The 12807-nt window shown below is 33.6% G+C and overlaps 1 protein-coding gene across 1 annotated transcript in view; it reads left to right on the top strand.

Annotated features, from left to right (window-relative positions):
• The first annotated feature begins 712 nt into the window (after positions 1–712).
• Positions 713–12807, top strand: part of TRPC3 (transient receptor potential cation channel subfamily C member 3) — a 612367-nt gene continuing 600272 nt past the window's right edge. Inside the window, exon 1 of the mRNA XM_053703612.1 lies at positions 713–893. Coding sequence (XP_053559587.1) covers positions 713–893 — 181 coding nt within the window. The remainder of the gene's footprint in view (positions 894–12807) is intronic.

Here is a 12807-nt window from a genome sequence, read left to right as displayed (position 1 = left end):
CCTTCCTGAGGAATCATTCCAGTGGGAATTTCACCTACAAAGCATCATACCAGATATGGAAAATCGAATCTTTTGCTTGAAAACTCCCTTATGCAATGTAATACTTTCAGCAATAAATGTGCTTCCACCGATTATAAGCAGGGAATTGGGAAATAATGAGTGCCAATCAAATCCAGTGATCATTATCACTTCTAGGGCACTGTCGACAGAGAAGTAATTTAACCCCTTAGTTGTTTAGAGACAATGCTATGCAATGCTTTGCAGCTCCGTTTCCCCAGTCAAGGGGTTAATGACTTTTATTTAACAAGTGTATTTAGGTGCATATATTAGAACCCCGAGCAGCAACACCAGACGTGTCCTCTTCCCACCTCTCATTTGATAAACAGTTGCTTTCTTTCTGTTTGACTTTGGCTTGTCTCTGAGTAATGATGCCGTCCAGTCAGGGACAATATTGATGGTTTTGAAGAGAGGGAAAAGGGGGAGGAGAAATGAGGAGGAGCAGCTGCTAGTGGTTCTCCCATCACATCCCCTCTGTAACTCTGCATAATACTGTACCGCGCTGTACAAGTGAAAGTGCCGTGCTTCCTGTTACTTGCGTCTGCCTGCAGCTCCTCGGTGCTGCCTCCGTGCCCAGCCCTGCTCCCGACCTCTCCTGGATTAGGTTAGGACGACAGGTTAACTGTGCTGTGACTATAACCCTGGGGATTCCTGTATGTCCGCCAAGGGGCAGAAAATGCAAGGAGCTGCCTGCGGCCAGGTCAGCTTCCCAGATCTTGGCGAGCGTGGAGGATGGCTGGCAAGGAATGGGGGGCACTGGGCTCCCCTTCCCCAGCCCAGAGGGGTACTGGTACTTCCGGCGGAGAGCGGCTCTTTGATGGCTGGGGGCTCCCACAGTGGACTGCTACCCCTTCCAATCTCAGTGAGTATAAATGTTCCTAACTTTGTATACAGGGTCTGAAGTATAAAATAATCGTTTAACCCTTTGCTTGCCTGAGAAGACTGCAGCGTATTTATTATTAGCACCTTTCAGATCAGTGGCTTATACAAGTGGCGATGCACTTTGATATAACTACAGATTTACTTAGCAATCCATTGAGAACATTTATTACATTTAGATTTTTAAAAAGTTTTCATTGAATATTAAAAGATGTCCTATTTGTCACCTATGAGAAATCAATATGTATCAGGGAAACCAGCAACATTGGAGAGAAAGCTTTTAATTTGACACCTTAGTTATATTGTTATAGCAGAAAATCAATAATGTACAGCCACATAAACACAACCCTCCCTGCATGGATGTATGGCATATTACTAATGTATTAATGGAACCAAACAGTTTTTGCTACTATGGGAAAAGGCACATGTAGAAAAAACGTCATGGATTGAGCATATCATTAATTACAGATGAATATATTTTCATGATGAAAACCCTGTATAAAAAATTACTATGTTATATATATGAAATAATATATATATATATCTTATTTATAAACTTTACGTTTAAAATTCCATATGCATTTGACTGTGAGTCTATAACTATAATACCAGGTTATTGGTAAAGAAAAGTAGTTTTTTATACAAAAAAAAAAATCACCATTAACAATACAGATGTTCTTCTTAATATTTATTGTAATATTATTATTATTATTAATAAGAAGAATTATTATTTATCGTTAATTAACATAAAGTTTTAAAATGATATGTGCATTATATTTACAAATGAGAAAAAGTGCAGTTAAAACAACCAAATCCATGGAGCTCGAGTACCTTTCCATATCAAAAAGGATGTCTGCACCTGTTAATCATATAATCATCCTTTTAGTGACATAAGTGGGAATTCACAACAAGCTCATTCACAGTATGTCTGTGGGGGAAAAACATGAGTTTGTACTACACTAAAAGGGGACTTAAGCAATGGCAAAATAGGTTATGTTTGAGGAAATGTTGTAGCTCTCACTAATCTATCTATCTATCTATTATCTATCTACTATCTATCTATCTACATCTATCTATCTATCTCATCTATATATAATATTATAGTATTATATATATATCATAAAGATCTATTTATATCATCATATATTTATCTATATCATCTATTTATCTATATCATCTATATATTTATTTATCTATATTCATCTATTATATCTATATCATCTAATCTATTTATCTATCTATATATTTATCTATCTATCTATCATCTATCTAAATAGATAGTTAAATCATGGTGTGTGTGTAATTTAGTGTCAGATATGTTAGATCACCTGAATGACCAGCATAATATTTGCAAAATGTGTCCTGTAACCAGTATGTGATTGCCTGAGCAGTATTTATTATGCGCATTAGATGCCCTTCTGATAAGGTGTCTGCGTGTGTCACTTGCTTAGACTGCTTAGGGTATTGTGTGCTATATATGGAAGCTATTTATCCAAATCAAATTGTATTCAAAGTCTATATTTTTAAAAACATTTCTTTATCTATTAATATTTCCACTAAAAACCTAGATCTGTGCATTTTGTGTATCACCCCTAGGTGTATTCTTGACCTGGACACTCTCATGGTTGTTTACTGTTCACACTTCCCTGTCCTTGCATCACTGAACTCTTTATCCTTAACCCAATTTAACCATAACTCAATAAGCTTCTCACCTTGTGGTGTCCTCTAGTTTTCATTGTCCTTTAATGCATCTTATTCCTAATCTATATTAAGTGGAGAATCTCCATGCTAAGGTATAGTAGTTATACTCTACTCACATTATAACAAAGAAACCAATATAAACAGAACAGATTGGATTGGACCAGAACACTATAATATTGCAAATACACCATGATATCATTTTTGTTATCTACTGTATACATTCTCTGAATTTTTAGAAGCAAGACTATATCCTCTCATCTTTGTCTCTTTCTCTCTGCATCGACCCTAGAGTTTAATGGTAGTGTAGGCTTGCGCTTGCAGAGGGTGCCAAAGGCAAAGTAACACCGTGACCTCATTCAGAATGCATTAGGTTACCCCCTGGGGTCCATGCTGTTGCTGTTTGGTCTCTGGGTTTGCTTCACAGACTTATCATTTTTATCACCAAACAAACCTTAAAACAGGTTGGGGTATGGAGATACAAGGTCATAGTGCATGACAGATATCAAGTACACACAGTGTAGCTTTGTTGCTACTATAGGAACTGGGTGAAATGTCAGGTCGCAAAACTCCCCAACCTACCAACAGTTTTAGCCATTATTAGCCTTTTATACAGTATATATATATATATATATAGTATATATATATATATATATATTTTTTTATTATTTTTTTTTCTCTCACATAGGCAAGACTGGGGTGTGTGTAGTGTTCATGCACTCTGACTAAAGATCAAGAATAATTCAATTGGAGAGCATACAATTGGGAAGCAATTATGCCATAGAACATCCCCTAAAGTCGCATATGGTGCTCTCTCTAAATATTTCTGTGCTAGACAGTCAGACAGGCCTACTTGGCCTAGTACCTGGTGATTATGTTTGTGTTATTTATTCTATAAGAGCACATTGCACACTAATAGTGCTGTTTTTTCCACTGAGTAGGAGAGAATGAGCTTTGTATAGCTTTTTTTGTAAGAAAAGGGTGGCAAGCAGTGTTTCCCCCTAAAGCCAATTTTGTGTGCGGGCCCAGCAGTGAAACAGTTAATTAAATAACTGCACACAGCAATTAGCACAATGCAGACTGCAAACAAAACTGGCATTAGAGGGAACACTGGTGGCAAGTATGGTCAGATCTTGTGGTGTGATGTATATGACTTTAAATGAGTCTGTTCAGCAGCCTGGTACATTATCCTAATCTCTACCTCAGTAATAGCTAAGGGCACTTTGTACTAAATTTATTTAAGTAGGACTTTTCTTCTTTATTAATAGAGCTGCATATAAAAATGTATTTTGGAATTATATTCTAGTAAACGTTAATCATATTTGGCCTCTGACAGGTCCCTGTTTATCCCACAGTCATTTATTCCAACATCTAACTTCAGTTTAGAACTCTTTCCAAAATACATCGATTTTCATGCCTGCTAGTCTTCAATGTTTTACTGCTCAGAATGATACAAACCATAAGAAAGCATGATACAAATATTCAGTATAAGCATCCGAGTAACAAAAACAATCAGCCTGCAAACTCCCATCCCAAGAATGAAGACTTCATTTACAATATATATATATATATATATATATATTATATATATATATATATATAATATATGTACTATAATAATTTTTTATAGATATTTTTTTTTTCTCATATCGTGAAAGTTGAGCGGTTAAAACTTTAAAGAAATCTAAGTCAATAAATGAGTCCAATGAACCTGCAGTGTGTCTTTATATTTACTCAAAGGGACATTATACACTCGTTTTTTCTTTGCATAAATGTTTTGTAGATGATCTATTTATAAAGCCCATAACGTTTTTTTGTTTAAATGGATAGCTAACCTTTTTAACTGAGCTAAACTAAGTACGTTTTTACACGGTTTTATACAGGATTTTTATATCAGTATCTGTGCATATTATTCTTTATAGTAGTGTCTATTACATGCAGTTACATGAAAATTGGTGTATACTGTCCCTTTAATTACTTAATGTATCTGCTGTTTTAAATTAGTGATTGTGACAGTGCGCTCTGCTGTTCATTGTTTTCACTGCTTGTACCTTAAATGTATGTGTTAATCTTCCTTATCAATTTTGTAAAACAAAAAAATAAAAAATGTTTATTTATATGCCACATCATGGTCTGCAGAATTCCATCAGCCTGTAATAAAGAAAAATGTTCGAACAGTATGTTTTATAACAGCACATAGTCATTTGTGTCAAAATGATTTAACATTTAGACTAATGTATCCTTTATCACCAATTGTTTTGTATATATTTACTTTATATGTTTTATAGCAAAAAACATGCAACAGAGTATGATTACATCAATGCCCTGATTGACTTAACAAATTCCATATAGGAAAAATTCAATTTATTTACAAAATATGTTTTGTAAATGTATGAATTATACAATATCTAATCTAGTGTGTATGTGCTAAACGATACCTAGTCTAATTTAATTTTTAAAAAAATTCTTTACACTATACAATACCTAATGTAGCTTATTTTTAAAAAAAAGAAGCAATACATTAATGCACAATATACCTAGCCCAGTTAAAGGTAAAAAATAAGTGATTATAAATATATTCACCATACAATATTCTGCTAAGTAGCCATACTCTCCATTAACATTTTTCTGTTGCCCCTGTTATGGTTTTAGGTTGCAATGAATATTAGCTGCAGCAAATGTGTGTATATTGGTGTATTCCGATTCCTATCATGTACCAATTAGATTTGAATTATATTCTGTAATTTGCATCAACTAAAGATTAATTCAATATTTAACTTCATAGAAAGAATTTGACACGCACACACAAACAAGTGTGTGTGTGTATATTATATATATATATATATATATATATATATATATATATAATATATGTGTGTGGATATATATATATATATATATATATATATGTGTGTGTTTATATATACAGTATATAGTGTGTGTATCTGTATGTGAGTAATGGCACTACATTATTAATCCATGACACTGATGTTCTTCTGTAATATTTATCAGTTTATTAGTTAATAAATGTAAAATATCACTTTGTAATATTAGTATATGCAGGTAAGAACAATATATGTTAAATTGTTTATTTACATTCTTTAATAATCTACTTGGTAATAGGTCTATTTTTGTATTTTATTTTTTATTCAAAATGGTTTGCATTTGAATGTATCAATATTTTGAAAGAAATGCCAAGAGTATTTTATTAACCCACCAATTGTTTTCTATACATTATCACATGGCTTGGTTTTTTTTGTAAGCACAGCATGTCCTTGATTAAGATAGGCACACAGGTTCACCCCTCCCTGGAGACCAGCAGAGACAAAGTAACACATAATTATGTAGAGCTGTCCACAAGCAAAGCTCTTTATTTCAGAATAATTCTGTAACATACAGGCACGAAGCCTGAAGATAAAATTAACTTTTTTCTCCATAAACCCTAAGCAAGGTAAGTCCATGCATACTTTATCCTCTATAGAGGGAGAGCCAGCAATTAAATATGTTAACAATATTTTACTTGAATAATATATTATTTAAATTATGTTTAAACTTAAAGGGACACTGAACCATTTTTTTTTCTTTTGTGATTCAGATAGAGCTTGCAATTTTAAGCAACTTTCTAATTTACTCCTATTATCAAAATTTCTTCATTCTCTTGCTATCTTTATTTGAAAAAGAAGGTATCTATGCTTTTTTTATCAGAACTCTGGACAGCACTTTTTTATTGGTGGATTAATTTATCCACCAATCAGCAAGGACAACCCAGGTTGTTCACCAAAAATGAGCCGGCATCTAAACTTACATTCTTGCTTTTCAAATAAAGATGCCAAGAGAATGAAGACAATTTGATAATAGGAGCAAATTAGAAAGTTGCTTAAAATTTCATGCTCTATCTGAATCACAAAAGAAAAAAAATTGGGTTCAGTGTCCCTTTAACTAGGTTGATATGTGTATATATATACATACAAACAAACCATACTTTTAATACTTTCTTACTCGCTGGTAAAGAAAAACCATCTATAAAGATTTAAAAGAGAAAAAAGTTTATTTAACATTGGAATTAGGGAATTAGTAGAAACACACACACACACACACACACACACATATATATATATATATATATATATATATATATATATACAAATCCAGAGGTAAAAGCACTCGCAATTATAGTCCGGGGTGCACAGCAAAATAGTACATAATTCCAATAATTTTACTTAGTGACGTTTCGGGGTTTCACCCCCGTCCTCAGACTTACATTGTAAGTCTGAGGACGGGGGTGAAACCCCGAAACGTCACTAAGTAAAATTATTTTGAAGTTCAAACGGAGAGTGCCTGCTTCTTTTTGGAATTATATATATATATATATATATATATATATATATATGTATTATTTATTTATTTGCTAATACCCTCATACCCTCAGTTAGTTGTAAGAATACAAACTTTTTTCTTTTCCATTACAGTCTAAGAAATTATAATGTACAATTGGTGACAATTGTGCTTTTACATTTCACTGCTGTGCCATTCATATGAACATTGCAATTATTTAAATCCCATACTTTGAAATATGCATTCATTATTCAGATTTTGTGAATGCAAATCCATAAGGCAGAAAAAAGTGCTTAAGTTATTGTGAACTGTAAATTGTTCAGGGGAAACTATTATATATTTTGTTTATAATTTAGAACACTTACATTAACACAGCAGGGGATTAAAAAAAACCTCTGAGAATCTTTAGTAGTTGTATCCTGCAGCAGATCTTTTGTGTGAGGCAGATGTAACGCTGCACTTGTTTCATAGCTTTCTCCTGACTTGGTGAATCTATGATTCAACAGGAAAATGTGTCAGTCTGTAAGCTTGCTACCTCTTTATTATTCAGAGAATAAACTACAAACTATGTAAAATGTTTTGAATGATTTTTTTTTAAATAAGTTTGAAGCTTAAATGGACACTGAACCCAAATTTGTTCTTTCGTGATTCATATAGAGCATGCAATTTTAAGCAACTTTCTAATTTACTCCTATTATCAATTTTTATTTGTTCTCTTGCTATCTTTATTTGAAAAAGAAGGCATCTAAGCTAAGGAGCTAGCCATGGACAGCACTTGTTTACCAAAAATGGGCCGGCATCTAAATGGACATTCTTGCTTTTCAAATAAAGATACCAAGAGAATGAAGAAAATGTGATAATAGGAGTAAATTAGAAAATTGCTTAAAATTGCATGCTCTATCTGAATCACGAAAGAAAAAAATTGGGTTCAGTGTCCCTTTAATAATTCATTCTAATTATCTCTTGTGTTTAAAGGGACATTAAACTGAAAAGTTTTGTCATTATTCATATAGAAAATACAATTTTAAACAACTTAACAGTTTACTTCTATTATCAGATTTGTTCTCTTGGTATCCTTTGTTGAAAAGCTGGGCGCTAGCTGCTGATTTGTGGCTGCACATACTCATTCAACAAAGGATACCAAACTAATGAATCAAATAGAATAATGATAGAAAAATATAGGGTTTCATGTCCCTTTAAAGCACTAACATATGTATATATTTCACAACAATAATTGATTGCATTGGAAAATCTCTGTATAACAAATGTTTTATAAACTTTAAAAAATATATTTTTGTTACCAAAATTTGCAGGGTTTTGCTATTTTAAAACAAAAAGGATACACTCACTGAAAAGCTGTAAAGGGGCATTAAATGGACAGTAAACACCAGAAATGTTATTGTTTAAAAAGATAGATAAATCCTTCTACCATTCCCCAGTTTTGCATAACTAACACTGTTATAGAAATATACCTTTTATCTCTGTGATTACCTTGTATCTAAGCTTCTGCTAACTGCCTTCTTATCTCAGATCTTTTGAAAGATTTGCATTTCAGGCAATTAGTGCTGACTCTTAAATTACTCCTTGGGCACAATGTTATCTATATGGCAAACATGAACTAAAGCCCTCTAGCTATAAAAAAACTGTCAAATGAATTCAGATAAGAGGCGGCCTTCAAGGGTTTAAAATTAGCATATGAGCCTACCTAGATTTAGCTATCATCTAAGAATACCAAGAGAACAAAGGAAATTTGATGATAAAAGTAAATTGCAAAGTTGTTTAAAATTACATGCCCTATCAGAATTATGAACATTTAAATTAGAATTTACTGTCCCTTTAACACCTCTTGATTTTTTGTAAACGTTGTGCTTGTTCACACGCTCCCTAGAGAAGTTAAAACATAAAGGACCAGATTACTAGTGGAGCACTACTTAAAGCTCCAACTTGAGCTTTAATTGCACTAGACGTAAGCTTTTGCATGCATTGCACTCATATTATTAGTTGAAAGTAAACTGTTTTCTCTCGTGCGCTAACCTGACGAGTGCAAACACATACTTAGAATATCTTTGTGCACGTTCACGTATTACCCCATAGATGTCAATAGAGAAAAAAAGTGAGAAAATACCCACCCATAGATGAATATGTTCTATTCATTCATAAATACATATTTCTACATATATATGATGGTATCTTGGTACAATATATATATATATCCATATTTAGATATAGATATATACATATTCCCCTATATGCAGAATATTGGAATGTGAAATATTTACAGTAAATACATAGTTAAAACCTTTATACAATATGAATATTGCATAAATATGTTTTTTCATCTACTTAACTGCAAAGGGCTCAGATGCACTTATATATATATATGTCTATATATGTGTACATATGTATTTCTGTGTTTAGAATTGTATATATGTCTGTAAATACAGCATTTTTACTAGATGGTGTTATGAGTGTAGCTATACTTTGTAATGCATTTTTGATGTGTTTTGTGCAACTTTTTTATTTCGCAAAACAGTTAACCAGGACTCTGAGGACGCCGTAATCTTTGTAGCGTAAATAGCGTTTGCGCTTAAGCAATCACGTTTACTTTCAATTAGAATATTAGTGGTAAGCACGATGCACGCAAACACCCATGATAAACCCCTTATCCTTCGCACGTAAACGTTCCACTAGGAATCTGGCCCAAAATCGTTATCCTAGATTTTCAAACTGCTACAAACTGCCTACACCAGTTATTTGATTTGTAGCTTTTGCAGTTTAGAGAAGTGGTAGGATAAAAAGCGCAAATTAATGCTTAAACCTATATGAGTATGTCTTTTAGAAAGGAAAAATATTGCTTCCAATACCGATTTAAACTAAAAATGAAGTCTTTTGCTAAATTATGCCAAGAAGAAAATGGATTGTCTCTATGTATTAATGCCTAAGAGTATTTAAGACAGACGAATAAATAAAAGTACTGATTCAACTAAATTATATTTAATATGTTAAAACAAATGGTCTAAATGTTTCTAGTCATAGGCTCATTTATATAAAAAATGTAAATTTGTTACAAATGGTCTAAATGTTTCTAGTCATAGGCTCATTAATATAAAAAAAAAAATTTGTTACAATAAATAGTTATAGTCATACAGAGTGAAGGTCAGCCGACCAAATAAGGTTAAAATGTTCGGAGTACCCCCTGTTGAAAAAAAGGGAAAAAAGGGGGGAAAAAAAATGGATGATCCCAGAGCAGTGATTGTTAAGAAACCACAAATCAGTTTTTCATTATATATCCATTTTCTATAGCGGGGAGCGTTTTTTTTTTTTTTTTAAACGTGATCTCCTTATTGTGATACTAGGATACTAGGATTAGCAGCGCAAGAAAGCTTTACCCAATTGCTTGTACTAAAAGCTTTTGCAGTTTACAGAGTTGGCTTTTGGCATGGAACTTGAATAGTTTTTTTTTTTTTTTTTTAAATGCATCTTATCTGCTGTTAATGAGCTCCTGCACTGATCTAATCCATTAATGTGTAGCACAAACAGTACATCAGCCTCTCTGGTGGTAGTAGAGAAAGAGATAATTTTCAGGTGTTAATTAGATGAAAAAAAAAAAAAAAAAAAAAAAGTATGTTGCTTACATATTTTTAATATGCTTAATTTAAAGGGACAGGAAACCCCAAATTTTTCTTTCATGATTTGGATAGAACGTACAAATTTAATCAAATTTCCAATTTACTTCCGTTATCAAATTTGCTTCATTCTCTTGTTATCCTTTGCTGAAGGAACAACATTGCACTACTGGCAGCTAGCTGAATACATCTAGTTAGCCAATTTCAAGAGACAATTGTGTGCAGGCACCAATTAGCAACAGCTCTCACTAGTATATGATATGTGCGTATTATTTTTCAACAAGGGATACCAAAAGAACAAAGCACATCTGCAAATAGAAGTGAATTTAAAAGTGTCTTAAAATCACATGCTCTATCTGAATCAGACGTTTAATTTTGACTTTCCTATCCCTTTAACATCTTATAAGGCATTTGAGTATTAATTTGCTTTAATGCTATGTACAAATCACTGATTATTTAAGCGGTATTGCACTAAAAAAGTTTTTAGTCAGTCTAAAAAATGCATGAATTCTTTCTTAAAGGGACAGTATACACAAATTTTCATATAACTGCATGTAATAGACACTACTATAAAATAATAATATGCACAGATACTGATATAAAAATCCAGCATAACACCGTTTAAAAACTTACTTAGAAGCTTCCAGTTAGCTCTATTGAAAAGATTACTGGAACACCCACTGCAAGTGGGAAATAGCAGACCCTCCCCCTTCCTTTGCATATGAAAAGACCCTTTACACAGACAGGAGCAAGCTGGAGTAGGTATACATCAGTATTCTCCTAAAACTTTTGGGCTTGGTTAGGAGTCTGAAAATCAGAGCAAAAACATTTATGTAAAGAAAAATCTAGTGTATAATGTCCCTTTAAATGGACTGAAACCTAAATTTTTTTATTTCATGATTCAGATTTTGAACAACTTTCCAATTTACTTCTGTTATCTAAGTTGCTTTCCCGCATTACCCCTGTGAAGCTTAAGATAAGGATGTGGCTGGTGATTGGAGCATACATACATATACCTGACCCAAATTGGTGCACTGGTAAGACACGTTTATTTCATGTAATTGGCAAGAGCCCATGAGCTAGTGGCGTATGGGATATACAATCCTACCAGGAGGGGCAAAGTTTCCCAAACCTCAAAATGCCTATAAATACACCCCTCACCACACCCACAATTCAGTTTTACAAACTTTGCCTCCTATGGAGGTGGGTCCCAAAGAAAGAAAATTAATTCAGACCAGTTCTGGATCTGAAAATTTTGAATTGTTATGTAAGAGTACCAACTTTCAAGATGGTGACTATAAGGACTATTCTGCCTTTTGTTCAGCAAGAACATTATATGTCTACAATAGACTTGCAGGATGCTTACCTTCATATTCCGAGTCATCCAGAACATTATCAGTTCCAGAGATTCTCTTTTCTAGACAAGCATTACCAATTTGTTGCTCTTCCATTTGGCCTAGCAACCTTTCCAAGAATCTTTTCAAAGGTTCTGGGTACCCTATTCTCTGTAATCAGAGAACAGGGTATTGCGGTGTTTCCTTATTTGGACGATATCTTGGTACTAGCTCAGTCTTTACGTTCTGCAGAATCTCACACAAATCAACTAGTGTTGTTTCTTCGAAAACATGGTTGGAGGATCCATTTACCAAAAAGTTTTTTGATTCCTCAGACAAGGGTCACCTTTTTAGGTTTCCAGATAGATTCAGTGTCCATGACTCTGTCTCTAACAGACAAGAGACGTTTGAAATTGTTTGCAGCATGTCGGCACTTTCAGTCTCAGTCATTCCCTTCAGTGGCTATGTGCATGGAAGTTTTAGGCCTCATGACTGCAGCATCGGACGCGATTCCTTTTGCTCGTTTTCACATGAGCCCTCTCCAGCTTTGCATGCTGAATCAATGGTGCCAGGATTATACAAAGATATCACAATTAATATCCTTAAATCCCAATGTTCGACACTCTCTGACGTGGTGGTTAAATCACCAGCGTTTAATTCAAGCGGCCTCTTTTGTTCGGCCAACCTGGACTGTGATCACAACAGATGCAAGTCTTTCAGGTTGGGGAGCAGTCTGGGGATCTCTAACAGCACAAGGGGTTTGGATATCTCAAGAGGCGAGATTACCAATCAATATTTTAGAACTCCATGCAATTCTCAGAGCTCTTCAGTTTTGGCCTCTGTTGAAGAGAGAACCGTTCATTTGTTTTCAGACAGAC

The sequence above is a fragment of the Bombina bombina genome, chromosome 2 (assembly GCF_027579735.1).
Source record: "Bombina bombina isolate aBomBom1 chromosome 2, aBomBom1.pri, whole genome shotgun sequence".
Taxonomy (NCBI): domain Eukaryota; kingdom Metazoa; phylum Chordata; class Amphibia; order Anura; family Bombinatoridae; genus Bombina; species Bombina bombina.
Note: the sequence above shows the minus strand (reverse complement) of the source record. Positions and strands in the feature narration are given on the sequence as shown.